Here is a 19,215-nt window from a genome sequence, read left to right on the forward strand (position 1 = left end):
TTGGAGTTTCCCACTCATCCCTTCTCCTATCCAAGTTCTCAAATAAAACAACAAAAAACCAAAACCCCTGACTGAGCCAAGCACTTTAAAGTCGCTAAACTATTGTGTTGTTGCCATGGGTAACCCAGGGGAACCTGTAACCAGCAGGAGTAGTGCTACATTATATTTTTGGAGAACTTGGATAGGGAAGGCGGTTCAGTGGGATACTCCAAGAAATAGAACTATTCACAACTGAGGTCATCTAACTGATTTCTCAGTTAAAGCAGAGCTCAACCCAAAAGGGGAAGTTCCGCTTTAAGACCTCCTGCCCCTCTCCTCTTTCAGTAATGGCCCATTTGGGGAGTGGGTGGGGAGCGGGTACACAATTTTGAAAGTGGAAGTTCTTCTCTCCCCCCTCCCTCCCTCCCTGCAGTCTTCTAGGACACGTGACTGGTTCCAGAAGACTACAGAACCATTCACAATGTGCAATGCGACTCGCGCATGTTCAGAAGGCATCCGGCTGTTATTTTCAGGCCAAGGCCTGGAAATGAGAAGATTTTAGGCCACCAGAACAGGACAGGAATTTTCTCTATGGATATTGTTTTGCATGTAGCACCCTCCTAGGTAGGTGCTAGTAAGAGAGTATAGCTTTTGGCTCTGTCTGCCTATCAGAGGAGCTGCAGGTAAATCTTTATTGCTCTTTGTTTATTAGAGAGCAGGATCTGTTAGTGAGGTCTGCTCATTGTGCTCAGAATGTGATTTATTATGTCTAGAGTGTGTTCCAATATGGAGGCATGTTGGACAGTGGGAGGAAACCTGACAAATGGATGCATAGGCTTTGGTACAGTCCTGGTGATTGGCAGGGGTAGGTTGCCTCGGTGCATCCTGGGATACTGTATAAAACCAAAGAGCACATGTGCTGCGAGGTCTGTGGCTGGGGAGCAGAGTCCCGGAGGGATGGTGGCAGCTGCCTCCTCCTCTGTAGCAGTGGCACGTGGCCTTTAGGAAGGTCGTCCTGAGGGCCAGAGGAACGGAGCTGAACCCAGAGATCCAGGAGAGCTGACTGGAGGGGAGACACTGGAGACCCTAGAAAAACAGTATCGTGAGTACAGGGGCTCGTGTCAAGGGGTCTGACCTGAGGGGGGCCACCCCAGGAGTAGGATAGTCAGTGGACGGTTGTCGGCAGTCAAGAAAGAGGTTACTGAGGAAAGTGTCCTGAAGATAACCTTAATTCATCAAGTCATCTTAGGAAAGAGACTTAAATCTAATTTCACCTTAGTGGCAAGGTGGATCAACAGCCTGGCTGTACCGAGAGATAAAAGTCCTCCAATCTTGTGCATAGTTCATTCGCAGTATCCCACTATTCCCGTCTCCCAACCCTAATTTATAATAAAACCCCAAACAACTACATACCCCTGGACTGATTATTGGACGAGCCAAAGAGGAAAAGTGAGAGACCGTGCATGTCAAGGTTGCTAATAGTAACTCAGAGGGACCCGTAAGTGTGAAATCTGGCAGTCTTCAAGGGGGCAGTGCTACATGCATAACAGGCTGAATTTCATATATTTTTTTATTACATATTGTATTATAGTTTTAGTAAACCAAAACGAGATTGTACAATCAAATCATAACGTGTGACCATCTTCCACCAGCCAGATGTTGGTGATATCCTAGAAGAGAAAACCCATGTTACTGTTTCAGATTCAGTCCCAGCATACATTGTTAGTGACAGCAAACATCAGGTGGGGTTTGGATTTTCTCCTTTTGTGTATCTGACATCTATCTGTCTGGTTGCAGATTCGGGGATCCCACCATCCATCTCAATGGTTTGCAGCCGCACAAAGAGGTGTTATTGGAGAATGGGGAAAGTGTCCATGCTAGAAGTCCACCTGTCCTGGACAATGAGGACCTGTCACCTCCCACTAGCTCTACCTTCACCGATCTCTCTTCATCCATTCAGGGTGATGAGTCGGCACTACGGACATGAGTGGAAAACTCTTATCTCACGGTTATTGTGTTTAACATTATAAAGATTAATTTTGTATTTAATACTTCTTTGAAGATTTCATTAATCTCATTTGTTCTTCCTAATGCATACTGTCACTTCTGCCCCTATTCTGTGGAATGATGCTGTCAGAGCCGTGAAAGGAGGCGGAGTCCAAGCATTTTTAATAATATTGGTCAGGTTAGAAAATTCTGGTAAAAATCTGCATACAGAGCCCACAGGTCAGTTGTCCTACACCATATCAGTTTTGCCCCCACAGGCTAATATGCAAATATTTTCAAAAATAGATATTTGCGTATAGAAATGTATGACCTCACATGTAGTGGTGTTCTTTTCTGGTGATTGGTCACTCAATCACTGAGGAGGGTGTATGAATTAGTTTGCTCTGTACCCAGATATTGGGGTTTCCCACATGGTTTGCTGTGGCAGTTCAGGGCACCGGAGGCTCAGCTATTCAGAAACAGGTCCATATGTTTTTTTTTTGCATTTTTGAATTATGTTTCCATGCTGATAACAGATAGAGTAAAAACAATAAATAAATACATATTGTTCATTCATTTGTCTGTTGGTTGGCTGTATTTAATGATTTAAAAAATGTGTAATGGTATTGACCCTGAAGAACATAGGGATTGATTTCCAGATGTATAATAGGACCCAATCTACTTACTCTACTGTAGTTTCCAGGCACATCACCTCAGGACTGTAACGCTCCTGCGTTTCTTATATGGTGTGGATTTTCAGCTGCAGAAATAGTTCCACGTCAGTAGTCATATAAGAGATATGCTGAGATACCATTCCCAACCTCAATGACTCATCATGTGTGGAAGGTCTTATTTCAGCCAGTAAATACACACAATTAGCAAGCTGGTTCCTAGAATGACTTTATGTATGTGGTAACACAATGATGAAGGTTGAGGGATAGGTTGAGTGGAGGTGGTAGGTGATAGACACTTGAAGGTGAGACAGTAGCAGATGGATGCAGGAAGGTTTAGCAATGTTGTATGGTAGCAGATGACAGAATAGCAGGTGGACATACAAAAGAGATCAACCCAGTGCAGAAAAGTAGCAGTAGTCTCAAGAGCTAGCAATCTAGTTATGCAGATGTGATAAACAGTCATTGCTATGCAGAGCTAGATAGTGTAAGCTTAGTATAAGTTTATAGAGAATTCCCCTGCGGGGTACTTAGCACTATTAGCGATACAGCCGAAGGGTGGTTCAGGAGAGGCGGATGATCCAGTAGCGGGATACAGGGATCAGCGCGGCGAGGTTCCATCAGCGAGGTAAGCTTGCAAGCATGGAAGCTTCAAGCAAGGTTAGCATCCAGGTAAGGGTGTTTGAACGAACACATGTGAGTGAGAACCGGCGCTTTAAATAGCCATCTAGTCCGGCGCTGGGTGATGACAGCTCCAGTCTTAAAGGTGTATGCGCACCTTTCCAAAAGTAAATGGTGGGGCGCATACACTTGTGGAAAGTGTAATTTAGGGTACCAAAGGTACCGGAACATTACAATACCCCCCCCTTAAGGCCTGCTCCTGAAGGCCTCTGGAGCTGGTTTGTATGGGTATCTCGCATGAAAATTGCGGATTAATCTAGGGGCATGTATGTCAGAGGTGTTTAGCCAGGTGTCGTCTTGGGGCCCATAGTTCTTCCATCTAACCAAGTACTGAAGTCTTCTTCTGTAGATACGAGAATCCAGAATCTCTTTTATCTCGTATTCTTCTCCACCTTCAACTTGTACAGGAGGGGGAGGTGGAATATTAGGCCTTATTCCTTGGTCCGGAACATGGGGTTTTAGTAGCGACACATGGAAAATGGGATGGATTTTTAGGTCCATTGGCAATGTAAGCTGCACTGCAGCTTTTCCAATAAGTTTCTTGATTGGGAAAGGTCCCAAGAACAGAGGTCCAAGCTTTTTGCTAGGGATCTTCAGTTTCAAGTTTTTTGTTGAGAGCCAAACGAGGTCCCCGATAGTATACTGTGGAGAAGGTCTTCTACGAAGATCATAGTACTTCTTTTGTTGACTGTGAGCGTGTGCAATGGTAGTATTTAGTAAACCCAGAGAATCCTTTATTTGGGTAAGATAGTCTGAGGCTACTGGGTTATTTGAAGGAAGGATGCGTGGAGGGAGAATAGAGGGATGGAACCCATAGTTCAAGTAGAACGGACTCTGCTTGGTTGTACTGTGAGTTGCGTTGTTGTAGGCAAATTCTGCCAGGGGGAGAAGATCCAACCAATCATCCTGTTGGTAAGAAGTGTAACAACGTAAATACTGCTTGATGCATTGGTTGACTCTTTCAGTCTGTCCGTTGGTCTGCGGATGGTAAGGAGAAGTGAGCTTCCGCTCAATCCGTAGTATGTGACATAGTTCTTGCCAGAATTTAGAAATAAATTGGGATCCACGGTCAGACAGAAGAGTTTTTGGGATACCATGTAATCTGAAGACATGTTTCATCAGGAGTTCTGCCGTTTGTTTGGACGAAGGTAGTCTGCGAATAGCAATGAAATGTGCCATCTTTGTCAGATGGTCCACTGACACCAAGATGGTATTAAATCCTTTGGAAGGAGGCAATTCTACGATGAAGTCCAATGACAAAACCTCCCATGGAGTTTGGGGTATTGGTAGACTGCATAGTAGACCGGATGGTCTTGTAGTGTCAATTTTGGACCTGGCACAGACATTGCATGAAGAGACGAATTTTTGTATAGATGTTTTCATGTCAGGCCACCAGAATTGTCGAGAAATCAAATTGAAAGTCTTTGTCATACCCATATGTCCTGCCATAGGCACATCATGCGATAATTCCAAGATCTTGGTGCGTAGGGTAGGTGGTATGTAAAGTTTGTCGTTGTAGTAGAGGAAGCCTTCTGCATCAGTATTTAGTTGTGGTGGGGGTGAATCCAAACTTATACCATGCAGAACCTCTTCCTTTAAGGAACGGACAACTCCAATAATGCGTTTGTGAGGTATTATAGGAACGGAAGGGATTTCAAAGTAGTTTTCTTCAGTTAGTCGTGATAGTGCATCCGCCTTTTTGTTCTTATCTGCAGGTGTGTAGGTCACTAGGAAGTTAAACCTTGTCTTTAACAAGTGGAAAGCCTTATTTGCTTCTTCTGACCATTTAAATGGTATTTTTATGCTAGTGAGCTGTGTGAGGGGTCTCACAATAGCAGAAAAGTTTTTTATGAACTTCCTGTAGAAATTTGAAAATCCCAGGAATCGCTGTAGCGCCTTGCGTGTGGTTGGTGTAGGCCAATCCTGAATGCAGGATATTTTACTCATGTCCATCTCGATTCCTGTTTTGGATATGATGTAGCCTAGAAAGAGTACCTCATCTTTATGGAACAAGCATTTCTTCAGCTTCACATAAAGATTATGTGCAAGCAATCTCGATAATACAAGTCTTACATGTCTTATGTGTTCAGACAGGGTCCGTGAATATATAAGTATATCGTCCAGATATACCACAACACAGACATCTAGTAAGTCTTTAAAAATATCGTTTATAAATCGTTGGAAAACTGCAGGGGCATTGCATAGGCCGAATGGCATCACAAGATATTCGAACAATCCGTATCTAGTTCTGAATGCAGTCTTCCACTCGTGTCCATCACGGATTCGAATGAGATTGTATGCTCCTTTCAGGTCTAATTTTGAAAAATAGCTAGCTCCACGCACCTGCTCAATGAGCTCAGGGATAAGCGGTAGAGGATAGCGATCTTTTATTGTGATAGCATTCAATTTCCTGTAGTCGATGATAGGTCTGAGACTTGAATCTTTATTGCGAACAAAAAAGAGTCCTGCTGCTGTGGAAGAAGTGGAAGGTCTAATAAAACCTTTTTCCAAGTTCTCATCCAAATAGGTTTTGAGATGGGCAAGTTCATCCTGTGAAAGAGGATAAACATGACCGAACGGCAATTTGCTATTTGAGAGTAGATCAATGCTACAATCATAGTCTCGATGAGGAGGTAATGCTTGAGCATTTTTCTCAAGAAAAACCTCAGAAAGATCCTGATAACATAGTGGTGCAATCTCATCTGTCACCACAGACAGAATCTTCCCGGAAAACGGGAGGTTACACGTTTCCTCGCAATAACAAGAAGGGAAGGTCAAGGACCGTTTCTTCCAATCTATGGTTGGTTGGTGTGTGTGCAACCAGGGAAGTCCCAACACAATGGGAAAGTGGGGTGATGGTATTAAATCGAAGGTAGAAGTCTCCCTATGAGACTCGTTAATAGTGACTAGAAGTGCTTGTGTCTGATCGGTGATTGGACCAGAGGATAACGGAACACCGGTAATAAGACTTACTGAGACAGGTTTGAGTTTAGAAATAATAGGAATTTTATTTAAAGCAGCAAAACATATATCAATATAATTTCCACAAGATCCTGTGTCAATCATGGCCTTAGTAGTAATCCTGTTCTGGTCCCACTGTAATGTCAAAAAAACAGAAATGTAGGGGTTAGTGAATGAAGTTGTCAATCCTCCTAGGGAGACATGTGAACACTCACTCTTCTTTTTGTTGACTAGGGGACAGACGTTTATCTTGTGATCCGGGGATGCACAGTACAAGCAGAGATTTTCATTTCGTCTTTTGGCTTTTTCCATAGTTGATAGCGGTGGGCGTATGGTTCCTACCTCCATAGGAACGGCCAGACTCCGAGAGGAAACGGATAATGGCATTCCCATCTTTTCAGCCTTTCTTTCTCGTAGTCTTCTATCTATGGTAATACTGAGTTGTATTAATGCATCCAGGGTTTTTGGCAGATCCATTCGGGCGAGCTCGTCCTTAACGGCTTCTGATAGGCCAAGCCTAAATTGGGTTTTCAGAGATGCATCATTCCATTCTGAATCAAGGGTCCATCTCTTGAACTCTGCGACAAAGTCTTCTACAGGCCTCCTTCCTTGTTTCAAGGATCTTAACTGAAGATCAGCAGTACTCTGCCTATTGGGGTCATCATATAGGCTAGTGAGCTCTGCCAGGAACAAGGCATAGGAGTTGAGAAGCTGGTCGTTTTTCTCAAAAAGAGAATCTGCCCAGGCTCGAGGATCGCTTGATAGGTAAGAAATAATAGTACAAACCTTAATGTGATCAGTAAGGTAGGTACGAGGTTTTAGCAAAAAAAGTAACTCACATGCGTTTTTAAATTCGCGAAATTTTTTGCGATCGCCTGTAAATACCAAAGGGGGATTTATCTTGGGTTCAGGGGACTGAGCAGAGGTAAGTTGTGTCAGTCTAATTACCTGCTGCGACAGAGCCTGATTGTCTTCTTTTAATTCAGCAAGTGCGTGTATTAACGCAGATACTTGCTGTTTTAATTGTGTCACCTGAGTGGTTATTTCTGCTGAATCCATTTTTTGGTTCGTTCAATCTGTAACGCTCCTGCGTTTCTTATATGGTGTGGATTTTCAGCTGCAGAAATAGTTCCACGTCAGTAGTCATGTAAGAGATATGCTGAGATACCATTCCCAACCTCAATGACTCATCATGTGTGGAAGGTCTTATTTCAGCCAGTAAATACACACAATTAGCAAGCTGGTTCCTAGAATGACTTTATGTATGTGGTAACACAATGATGAAGGTTGAGGGATAGGTTGAGTGGAGGTGGTAGGTGATAGACACTTGAAGGTGAGACAGTAGCAGATGGATGCAGGAAGGTTTAGCAATGTTGTATGGTAGCAGATGACAGAATAGCAGGTGGACATACAAAAGAGATCAACCCAGTGCAGAAAAGTAGCAGTAGTCTCAAGAGCTAGCAATCTAGTTATGCAGATGTGATAAACAGTCATTACTATGCAGAGCTAGATAGTGTAAGCTTAGTATAAGTTTATAGAGAATTCCCCTGCGGGGTACTTAGCACTATTAGCGATACAGCCGAAGGGTGGTTCAGGAGAGGCGGATGATCCAGTAGCGGGATACAGGGATCAGCGCGGCGAGGTTCCGTCAGCGAGGTAAGCTTGCAAGCATGGAAGCTTCAAGCAAGGTTAGCATCCAGGTAAGGGTGTTTGAACGAACACATGTGAGTGAGAACCGGCGCTTTAAATAGCCATCTAGTCCGGCGCTGGGTGATGACAGCTCCAGTCTTAAAGGTGTATGCGCACCTTTCCAAAAGTAAATGGTGGGGCGCATACACTTGTGGAAAGTGTAATTTAGGGTACCAAAGGTACCGGAACATTACAAGGACTGTTAGGGTGTAAGAAGAAACATCTTGGTCGCCAGTCAATTTGCAGAAAACCTAACCAATAATTGACTGGCTAAATTGCAGATGGAGAGGAGGGTGAGGGATACAAGATATCTCATTTACATAATATAGGCTGACTTCTGATCTTCAGCCAGATCATCTCTCTGTAATCTTTGAATGCTTAGTTAGAGACTACGGTTTTAATGGTGTCTTGGTATCTATTTCCTAAGGCATGAAAGCTGAGAAATGTAGCGTTTTAACTTTTCCCTCAGCCACCCACCAACTATTTCTAACTGGAGGAGTACTCAGGTACTTCCTCTAAGGCCATAGTACTTCTTCCCCTTAAGAAGCCACAATCTTATAGCAATCATCTAGAAGGGGAGACACATCCAACAAACAACCCTTGTAAGCAGGAGCCCATAAGAGAGAGTGTGCAGTACACCATCCTTATGGGCAGGAGTTCAGGAGGGAGAAAGAGCTCAGCACACCATGTCTATGGCCAGGAGCCCAGGAAAAAGGGAGAGCTCATCATACCATCCCCAGGGGCAGGAGCCCTGGAGGAGGGAGAGCTAAGCATGTCATCTCTATGAGCAGGGGCCTAGGAGAGAGAGAGCTCAGGAGAGAGAGAGAGAGCTCAGGAGAGAGAGAGAGAGAAAGAGAGAGAGAAAGAGATCACAGGCGCTCTGTGATCATTCAAGGGAGAAGAACGTTCAGCTGTGTTTACAACAGCTGACCATTCTTCTCTCTCAGCGGGGAACGATCGCGGGTGTCAGGCGGCAATCTGAGCCACCTGCCCACTGCATCGGCTTCCCCATTGACGATCGGAGGCGGGAGCGTGCCACCGGCGGCACGCGATTGCCCCCTAGCCTCCTGCTTGTGACCGCCGTACAGTTAAGGCGATTCGCGCAGGAGCGGCTGCCTGCCACAGTACATCTGCGGCGAACAGTCATAAAGAGGTTAAACTAATCATCTTCTCACATTAAAAGAGAATCAAACAGCATATCACAAATTATATATAGTCCGCAAGAGTGGTGTGCTCTATGTAAAAACAGTGCTTGCTACTAAAGGAATATATATGTATGTATATATATACTGTATATATGTATATGTATATATATATATATATATATATATATATATATATATATACATACACACGGGAAAGTGACATGTATTAATGTGCTCAAAAAGAAAGAAGGGAAAATAGAAAGGTCTGCACCTTGTAAAGGTCCACACCTTATAACACAAACACAAAACAAGTGAAATCCACAAAATCATAATTAAAGTGCAAAGTCACAAATAATCCTCAGTGACATCCAATGTGTAAAGTCCTTCCTGCGGTGATTAACAGATTCCTCCAATGATAAAACCCAAAAAAGAAACACCACGTGTAAACCATAAGGTATAAATCCGCACTCACCAGACATTGTTGACCCTCCTTGTCTTAAGACAAAAAGGATCAATAAAAGCTTTGGTGGTCTCTGTGACCAAAGTCTATCCTCCAGCTGCTTCCCAATGTACCCTCCTCTCGGTTGTCAAAGGTTCCAAGGTGGGGTATCAATAGCAGAAGAGGGGAGAGAAAAAAACGGAGAACAGATTTCTCATAGCGTTTTGGTAACTTTATTAAAAGCCTCCATAGTTCCTACTGTGAGACCCCTTGGGTCATTCTTGATCTTCCTCTTTGTGAAACGGTATTTACCGTGTAAAATGCTAGGTTTGGTATAGAGACTGTTATGTAACGGTATCAGCCAAATGATCAGACCAGTGGTGATGTGCAATTTCTACTTTACTTAACAGTGAAAATCAACTTATATTACACAGGAGATCATGTGAACAGGGGTTTATAATACAAAAAAATATTATGAACAGTAGGGAAACAGAGTTAGAACATATGTAAACAATTCTACCGCAGTTCTACTAATGGCCGCTGGATGGCAGCAGAGTGTTCTGAGTTCAGTTTACTGATAGAATAGAGAGCTAAAGAAATCTCATGTGTCCAAGATATTAATCGTTCATTCAGCAGACTGTGAGCTGAGGGGATTTCCTGCTAGCACAGACTTCATACTGACACTGGACAGCTTCTCCACATGGACTGTAACAGAGTCCTCTCCAGTGACTGGGGCTTGGACAGATGCTGCATGCTCTTGTGCTCACTGCTGGTGGCCCGCACACCAGACTTAACAGGGAAGGACCCAGCACCTGGGGACAGCTCATTTGCCCAGTCACTGCTGTCCCTACAGGCAGGATCTCTCTGAGCACAGGAAGCTGGGAGAAACTGGCATTTATACTCCCTGGGCATGTCCAGGAGCTCAGGGGATGCTGGGAGCCCAGAGGATTGTGGGGATTTGAGTAAAAGGGAGTTGCACCTGAATCTGGATAAAGGGGCACACCACTACAAGACTTCCTAGACCCTGGTGTTTTCCGAGTCTTATTTTCACTTACATGCTTAACTCTATAATACGCAATAGCTTTTGTATCAGTTTAGCCTTGCAAATGCTGTGGTTTCTGTACTTACCAGGTGTTATCTCTAAATAAAATAAAACTAAGAAAAAGCCTCCATAGTAGGCTATACATGCAAATATGGTTAAAAAACCCTCCCGTGGGAGCATCTGCACTGTACAATGGGAGCAGTGAAAGCAGGACCCGCTTGGCATATCACAAATGTAGCATTGAACACCCTGGCGGGCATGATTATGTCACTGCTGTAACTCCGCCAGACACATTTTGTCCAAATGGACATCGTCACTGAGAAGGAGTTGTCTTTGTCCTTGGGGGGCAGAAGAAAAAGGAGGGACATCTGCTAGGAAACAAACTCAGTCCTCTGGATTAATGATACCTTCCAATTTGTTCTTCCCACCATTCCAATATTGGTTTTAGGGCAAAGTATCCATTTTGCTATTTTTTAAAATGAAAAAACTGTGAGTTTCTTCTTATGCAACGTATATGTGATAACAATTCTGGCCTATCTGTTGAAAGCATAGATGGGCCTATGCATGCCCACACTCCTCAGTATGTTTACCACACAATTACCACTCTAGCTAGAGAGGGACTCATGTCAGTGGGGGGGTTTCATGAAGATGCGTTTTAGGCCTCAGACATTTGGAACTAATCGTTATCTTTCCAAACCCCTCCTTCAGTCCCTCTTTCCTTCACCCCCCCCACCCCTTTTTTTTCTTCTCTTTCTCATCCTCTCCCTTCCTCTCCTTTTTTCCCATACCTGACATATTTGGCCACCCTCAGCCTTCTTTTCTCCCTTTAGTCTAGGGACAATTAAACCCCTCATCCTCTCACCCTCATATTGAAAATATGTATTTTTAAGCATGGTGGAGTCTGCTACTTTTTTGGCCTTAGGGAGGATTTTGGGGTGGTGAAAAGCCTATCCCTTTTGTTGTACATGCAGTGTATTTTTGTTGTCCATCACTGTTAAAATATTCCCATCATGTAACTTCGTATGTCCACCAATGTGTGCTATATGTGGCTCTTTGTAGTTACTGATTGGTGTACTGTTCTTTATGCTTTGCTGAAAGACAAAATAAAATTTATAAATGTAAAAAAAAAAAAACCTGAAGTATGTTACAAAGTTACATAAGTTAAGGGACAAAGTTAAGGGACCAGCAGTATGTAACTTTTAGGCGTTGTTTAAACTAGCGGTTGGAGGGCATTAAAAATGTGCAGTTAAGTCGTCTGTCATACTAGACAGACGTGCAGTGTATAACCCAACGATTCAGGGACTGTGATTTACCGAAAGATCTTGCATTCTTCCTTCTGCATCACCACCGTTTCTCTGGTAAGGCCTATAGAAGCTCTATCGCACCACTATTGATCACTGCGGCAAAGAGCTACATTCCTCTCTTTTGGAAACAGAAACAGGCACCATCTATAGCTGTTTGGTTGAGAAAAGTGAAGGAAATTAATGAGCTGGAGGACCTGGAAAGAGGATCTATAAAAATTCCTCAAAAAATGGTTCTTCTGCCACAAATTTGTTTACTCTGAGAATTACAAGGCACTGCTGAGCTGAATCATCCACGTAGAAGGCTGCTCCGCTGGATCTCTCCTGGTCAAGTAGGGATGGCGAAATGAGTGGTTCCCTCTCTTCCTTGCCCTGTTCCATACCACCCTCCTTTTTTTCTTTGTTTTCTTATTGCCACCTTTTTTGGCGTTCTTTGATTTACATTTTTACCAGATAAAATACCACACGGAGTACAGAGATTCCTTATTGTCTTGGTTACCTTTTTCATGTGTATCTGCCTCCTTGACCAGCAAGTATCTCCCTAGTACTGAGTCTCATTTGCATACCATTGATTTCTGGAAATGTATGTCATATGGTTTCTGTATTTTCCGTGTGCTTTCTTTAAAAATAAAGTATTGAAAAAAAAATGTGCAGTTGAGCACCCCTCAACTGTCCCCCCCCCCCCTTAAGCTGTAATGGCTTTGCTTTGAGCAAGCGGCACAAACTATATAAGGTTTTGCGATCAGCAGTTGGCAAGCCTGCCGAATGCGACCCAGTCAAACGCAATGCAGACAGTTGTGGCATGTTTCTTCGGCAAAATTTGTGTTAAAACAGGCAGCGAGGAGGCATCGCATCACCTCTGCACCGCCTGCCAATTGTCTCTGAAAAACTATCCAAATGTGAAGATTTAGACCTTTCTGGTGGTATTGCTGCCATCTTCCGTTTCCCATGTTTCCGCTCCTGTGGAAGGAAAAGCCTGGGAGCAGCAGCAGTATACTGTACATGCTTCCACCAATGCTTGGGGCAACTTGCCCCCACCCCACCAATTTTATTCTCACACAGGTTTCCCTCCTCTCCCTAGAGAAAAGAAAAACGGGGAGGTCACGTAGAGACACCCTGGAAATGTAGTTGTTAAGGAGAACCAGCAACGGTGTAAAGTGCAAAAAATTAAAACGGGCCCTATTCATTCTTCTCTAACATACCACCGGTTAACAGCACCAAACCCTGTTGTTGTGGATGGATAAATGTGGATTTGATCAATTATTTCATGTCAAGGGGCAACCCCTAATACTATGGAACCTGGTCCCCAAAAGCATCAATCCATGAACAGACAGAAGGAATCTAAGAAACATCAGTCATGGTAGAGTCGATAATTAAAAAAACGCCCATGGCCAGTACCAGATTGTAGGAATGGCAGATGAGTTGCCTCCAATGGAGATACTCAGCTACTGCTGAAACCCAAAGATGAAGGTTCAAGCTCCCGATTATACAGTAAACTTAGTCTGCCTTGGCAGTTCAGTAAACGCCTTGCTCTAAATCAGGCATGTCCAACCTGCTGCCCGGAACCGCAGGCAATGTGGCCCACTGCCCCCTGACAATTATTTTTTTTTGCTGGGAAGTAAGGAAGTTGAGTTGGGGGCACGGCCACAGCAGTTTCCAACTAACTGTAGACAGAGGCCACCTTGGAGGGGAGGGGGGGGGGGCGAGCGCCACCAGATTACAAACAGAGGGGGGATCTCCTGCTTACCCGGCGGCTGCTGTCATACGAAGCCCCGCCTCCTGGACCGGCTCCTATGATAGACAGCACATTTGTGACTTCTATCATAGGAGCCGGTCCAGGAGGCAGGACTTCGTATGACAGCGGTCGCTGGGTAAGCAGGAGTTCTCCGTTCTGTGTCATCCAGCGGCTCTCCTCTCTCTTCATTGCAGACTGCATTGGACGGGCTTGCACTGGTGAGGCTACATTGGATGGGCACTGATCAGGCTGCATTGGATGGACATGCACTGGTAATGCTGTATTGGATGGGCACGCACTGGTGAAGCTGCATTGGATGGGCACTGTTTAGGCTGCATTGGATGGGCAAGCACTGGGCTGCAAGTGCCGTGCGATCTCCCGGCTGCTGCGGGAGACTTAGGATGTCTGCAGTCAGTGACAGAGCCGCTGCTTCCTGTATAGTTCTGGCTCTGTCACAGGCAGAGTGATATGAAATGCTTTCCGCCTGTGACAGGAGCCATACAGGAAGCAGCGGCTCTGCTCTCTACTGCAGCCGCTGCTTCCTCCAACAGTACCCGCATGACCAGCAGTACCCACCAGCAGTCTACAAAATAGGTAGAAAGGGTATGTGCATTAGCGCGTGTAAATTGTTGCAATATGTTTTTTAATAACTAGTTGTGTTTTGTCATATGTCATGTCCTTGTTCATACATGTATTAATAAGGACATGAGCTTTTCTGGCTGCCTAAGTCATATGTGCTAGGGGTGCAACTAGCCCCCAGCACATAACTGTAAATATCCCAGCATGTGCAGTGTTTCTGACTCCTCCCACCATGACCACTTCAAATCACTGAAGTGGTCATGGTGGTTAGAGTGTTCCTTTAATATCTCCCAGAAGAAGTAAACCTCTGTATACTGATTCCATTTCATTTGATCGTCCTCTAGTTGTGTTAAATTAGTGCTGGGGGGGGGGGGTTGGCGGCGCGGGAAGGGCATGGTGGCATTTTATTGCTTATTTACCTTAACTATAGTATATATTTTATATGCGGCTCGAGAAAATTTCTCTACACTCAATGTGGCCCAGAGAAGCCAAAAGGTTGGACACCCATGCTCTAAATGCACTGTCCGACTTGGATGGATCTCAGTCTGAAAATTCCCCATATGTTGAGTAGTTATGCAGACATTGTAGCCCCTGCAATAACAATCTACTCAAAGCTACAGGTAGGCAGTATCAGTGTAAAGGCAGTAAGGGATGGAGCAATCAAGGGTGTCTGGAGGCTTCTCACCATTCTTCGGCACCCGACCACTCTCCTCCCTCTACCTGGAAGTCCAGATCTCACTCCGGTGACAGCCTAGATGTTCACACAAGTTTGGGAATGTTGCCAGCAAGTCGTGATGACCAGTCCTCCTATCTGCGTACACAGATGCACGTTTGAAGTCAGTGGCTGGCACTTGGTGTTATGCGGTACTGGCTATGGCGGCCGGTGGAATGCAGATTGGAGCACAGGATCCTCTGCGCTGCTTACGTCAACGCGTTTCGCCTTTGTCACATAAGTTTTTCTTTTGTCTACAGATTCAGTATAGTTGTGGAGGTACCCAGTCCTAAATGGATGAAGCAGTGACATGATTAAACCTTTCCCATTCTTTCAGATGAGAATGAGTTTAGGTTTTTATTTTTATTTTTTCATCTTCCCCTCCTCTCTCTCCCTCCTCCAGTTCTGGCATTTAGTGAATGCTGGGTGCAATGATGTTATGTACACTGCGCTTTGTGCACTGGAGCAAAATTCTGCCATTGTCAGCCCAATTCTGGAAAGTTCCCGAGTATGGTTATAACCCCTGTCACTCATCAAGAGTTCCCAACTATGCCCACCCTTTCCACCCAGCTCCACTATTAGTAGAAACATTACTACAGCTTCTATGAATAAAACAGGATCTATGAATGGAGGGGGCAGACCTTTCAAGCATCTGCCCCTCCTCCATTCATAGATTGTGTCTCATTCTTAGAGGCTGTAGTACAGCTTCTAGGAAGGAGGAACTGGGTAGAATTACTTGGGCACTCTTGATGAGTGCCTTTGACAGCTACTCAGTCCTATCAACCCCAAGCACACCAGAAGATTATAGTGGTGGAGGTGTGGTGGCATCAGAGAAAATAAAGATTACTACTAATCTAGAAGACAGAAGCACAAAGGCCACGTTACACTGAAGGTTATGTCACTTGTGCTTATTTTGTTTTTGTTTTTTTCAGGAGGAACTGGCCAAATTTTGGTACATGTATACCCATGTCTGTTCAACAGAAGCCAATCATTAGACCAGCATTTGATCAATGCTTGCAGCCACTGGCTGCAGCACTGATCAGTGTATTCTGCCAGAGGAGTTCTTGCTGTCAGAATATCATAGTTCAGTGGGGGAGATTCCTGCATCCATATCACTGGTGTGGATGCAGGCAACTGTGAGGTTTTTTTTCGTTCAACTCACTGGTTGAACAAAAAAAAAATGTTGCATGTACAGTACATCCTGCTTTAGACTTTAACCACTTTAAGACCGGAAGGATTTGCCCCCTTAATGACCAGGCCCTATTTTGCGATTCGGCACTGTGTTTTTTTAACGGACAATTGCACAGTCGTGCGACTCTGTACCCAAATAAAATTGATGTCCTTTTTTTCCCACAAATAGAGCTTTCTTTTGGTGGTATTTGATCACCTCTGCGATTTTTATTTTTTGCGCTATTAAAAAAAAATAGCGACAATTTTGACATTCTGCTATATGACATTCTCAAAAAAAATTTAAATTTAAAAATCAAAATTTTTAAACATTTTAGGCCAATTTGTTTTCTGCTACATATTTTTGGTAAAAAAAAATTGCAATAAGCGTATTTTGATTGGTTTGCGCAAAAAATTGTGGGTGTGGCCAATTACTTAGCTGTGGGAGGGGCTTAAGGGATAGGGTAAACAAAACCCAGACTTCCTAGTACTCATAAAATATGCTTTGATTGCTCAGCCTACCTTAAAGAAGAACTTCATTAAAAGTCAGAGACTGCATAGCAACCAGCAACTGTTGAGACAATGAAGACTTTGGTGAGAAGTATATAATGTACAGTATTGTGTATATAGTGCAGGAGAGTGTAATGTACAAAATGCAGGAGACAGGAGTGTGTAATGTACAGAATGCAGGAGACAGGAGTATGTAATGTACAGAATGCAGGAGACAGGAGTGTGTAATGTACAGAGTACATGGGACAGGAGTATGTAATGTACAGAATGCAGAGGTCGGACTCTGCACCATCCACCCCCCAGCTCTATTCATCCCCAAATGCCCATCCCAGCTCCATCCACCCCCCCAGCTCTATACACCCCAAATGCCCACCCCAGCTCCATCCACCCCCCCAGCTCTATACACCCCAAATGCCCATCCCAGCTCCATCCACCCCCCCAGCTCTATACACCCCAAATACCCATCCCAGCTCCATCCACTCCCCCAGCTCTATACACCCAAATGCCCATCCCAGCTCCATCCATCCCCCCAGCTCTATACACCCCAAATGCCCACCCCAGCTCCATCCACCCCCTCAGCTCTATACACCCCAAATGCCCACCCCAGCTCCATCCACTCCCCCAGCTCTATACACCCCAAATACCCATCCCAGCTCCATCCACCCCCCCAGCTCTATACACCCCAAATGCCTACCCCAGCTCCATCCACCCCCTCACCGGCTCTATACACCCTAAATGCCCACCCCAGCTCCATAACCCCCCCAAGCTCCATACACCCCAAATGCCCACCCTAGCTCCATACACCCCCCCCTAGCTCCATCCCTCCCCCAGCTACACCCCCCCAGCTACATTCACCCCCTTCCCAGCCTCCCATCCCAACTCTATCCATCCCAAACACCCAACCCAGCTCCATATACCCCAAATGCCCAACAAAGCTCCATCTACCCCCCAGCTCCATACACACCAAATGCCCACCCCCGCTCCCTACAACCCCCCGGCTAAATACCTCCCCCAGGTCCATCCACCCCCCTCCCCCCAGCTACATCCCTCCCCCAGCTCTATCCACCCCAATGCCCACCCCATCTCCACACATCCCCCCCGGTCCATCCACCCCCCCAGCTACATCCACCCCAAATGCCCACCCCAGCTCCATACACCCCCCCTGGCTAAATCCCTCCCCCAGGTCCATCCATCCCCCCCAGCTACATCCACCCCAAATGCCCACCCAAGCTCCATACACCCCCCTGGCTAAATCCCTCCCCCAGGTCCATCCATCCCCCTGGTCCATACACCCCCCCAGCTACATCCACCCCAGCTCCATACAACCCCCCACCCCGGTTAAATCCCTCCCCCAGGTCCATCCATCCCCCCAGCTCCATCCACCGCAGCTCCATACAACCCCCCCAAGCTCCATACACCCCAAATGCCCACCCCAGCTCCATACACCCCCCCCCCCCGGCTAAATACCTCCCCCAGGTCCACCCCCCAGCTACATCCCTCCCCCAGCTCTATCCACCCCAACTGCCCACCCCAGCTCCACACATCCCCCCCGGTCCATCCACCCCCCATCTACATCCCTCCCCCAGCTACATCCACTCCAAATGCCCACCCTAGCTCCACACATCCCCCCCGATCCATCCACCCCCCCAGCTACATCCCTCCCCCAGCTACATCCACCCCAAATGCCCACCCCAGCTCCATATACCCCCCCGGCTAAATCCCTCCCCCAGGTCCATCCATCCCCCAGGTCCATCCACCCCCCCAGCTCCAAATACCCCCCAGCTACATCCACCCCAAATGCCCACCCAAGCTCCATACACCCCCCTGGCTAAATCCCTCCCCCAGGTCCATCCACCCCCCATGTCCATCCACCCCCCCAGCTACATCCACCGCAGCTCCATACACCCCTCCACCCCGGTTAAATCCCTCCCCCAGGTCCATCCACCCCCCCAGCTCCATCCACCCCAGCTCCATCCCTCCCCCAGGTCCATCCATCCCCCCCAGCTCCATCCACCGCAGCTCCATACAACCCCCCCCCCCCCCACAGCAAGAGGCAGGACACTAACCTCTGGAAGAAGTAAGGGAGATCCAGAGAGTAGACAGATCACAGACCTCAACTCCTGAGTCCCGCTGCACCCGCCCGCAGGTCCTGCTCGGCACTTCCTGTAATGTGTCAGGGAAGATAACTCCGCGGCCGCCTGACTCAGACGGTAGTTAAAAAGCGCAGGAGTGAATCTCGCTGCAGCATTAGCTACAGTCTGTGTCAGGAGGCCGCGGAGTTATCTTTCCCTGACAGGTGTTCCTCTGATTGTTCCCCGCTGCAGCGATCCCGGCGCAGCGGCGCTGAGAGGCAGGATCGGGAGCCGAAGACGGGAGGAGGAGGGGGGAGCAGAGATGGCCGGCCAGATTTTCCGGGACTTCAGCCCGGCTCCGTGGGACCGCGGGACTCACGCCAAATTGCGGAACAGTCCCGTGGATTCCGGGAAGGTTGGGAGGTATGCATTCACACCATTGGCCTGCTGGAGGTCATTTTGTAGGGCTCTGGCAGTGCTCATCCTGTTCCTCCTTACACAAAGGAGAAGATACCGGTCCTGCTGATGGGTTAAGGACCTTCTATG

General features: G+C 46.1%; 1 protein-coding gene across 1 annotated transcript in view; it reads left to right on the top strand.

Annotated features, from left to right (window-relative positions):
* The window catches only part of LOC309550665 (uncharacterized protein), a 124,045-nt gene that overhangs the window by 35,162 nt on the left and 69,668 nt on the right, over positions 1–19,215 (top strand). Inside the window, 1 exon segment of the mRNA XM_082250999.1 lies at positions 1,777–1,940. Coding sequence (XP_082107125.1) covers positions 1,777–1,940 — 164 coding nt within the window.

Source organism: Pelophylax lessonae, assembly GCF_965119305.1.
Source record: "Pelophylax lessonae genome assembly, chromosome: 3".
Taxonomy (NCBI): Eukaryota; Metazoa; Chordata; class Amphibia; order Anura; family Ranidae; genus Pelophylax; species Pelophylax lessonae.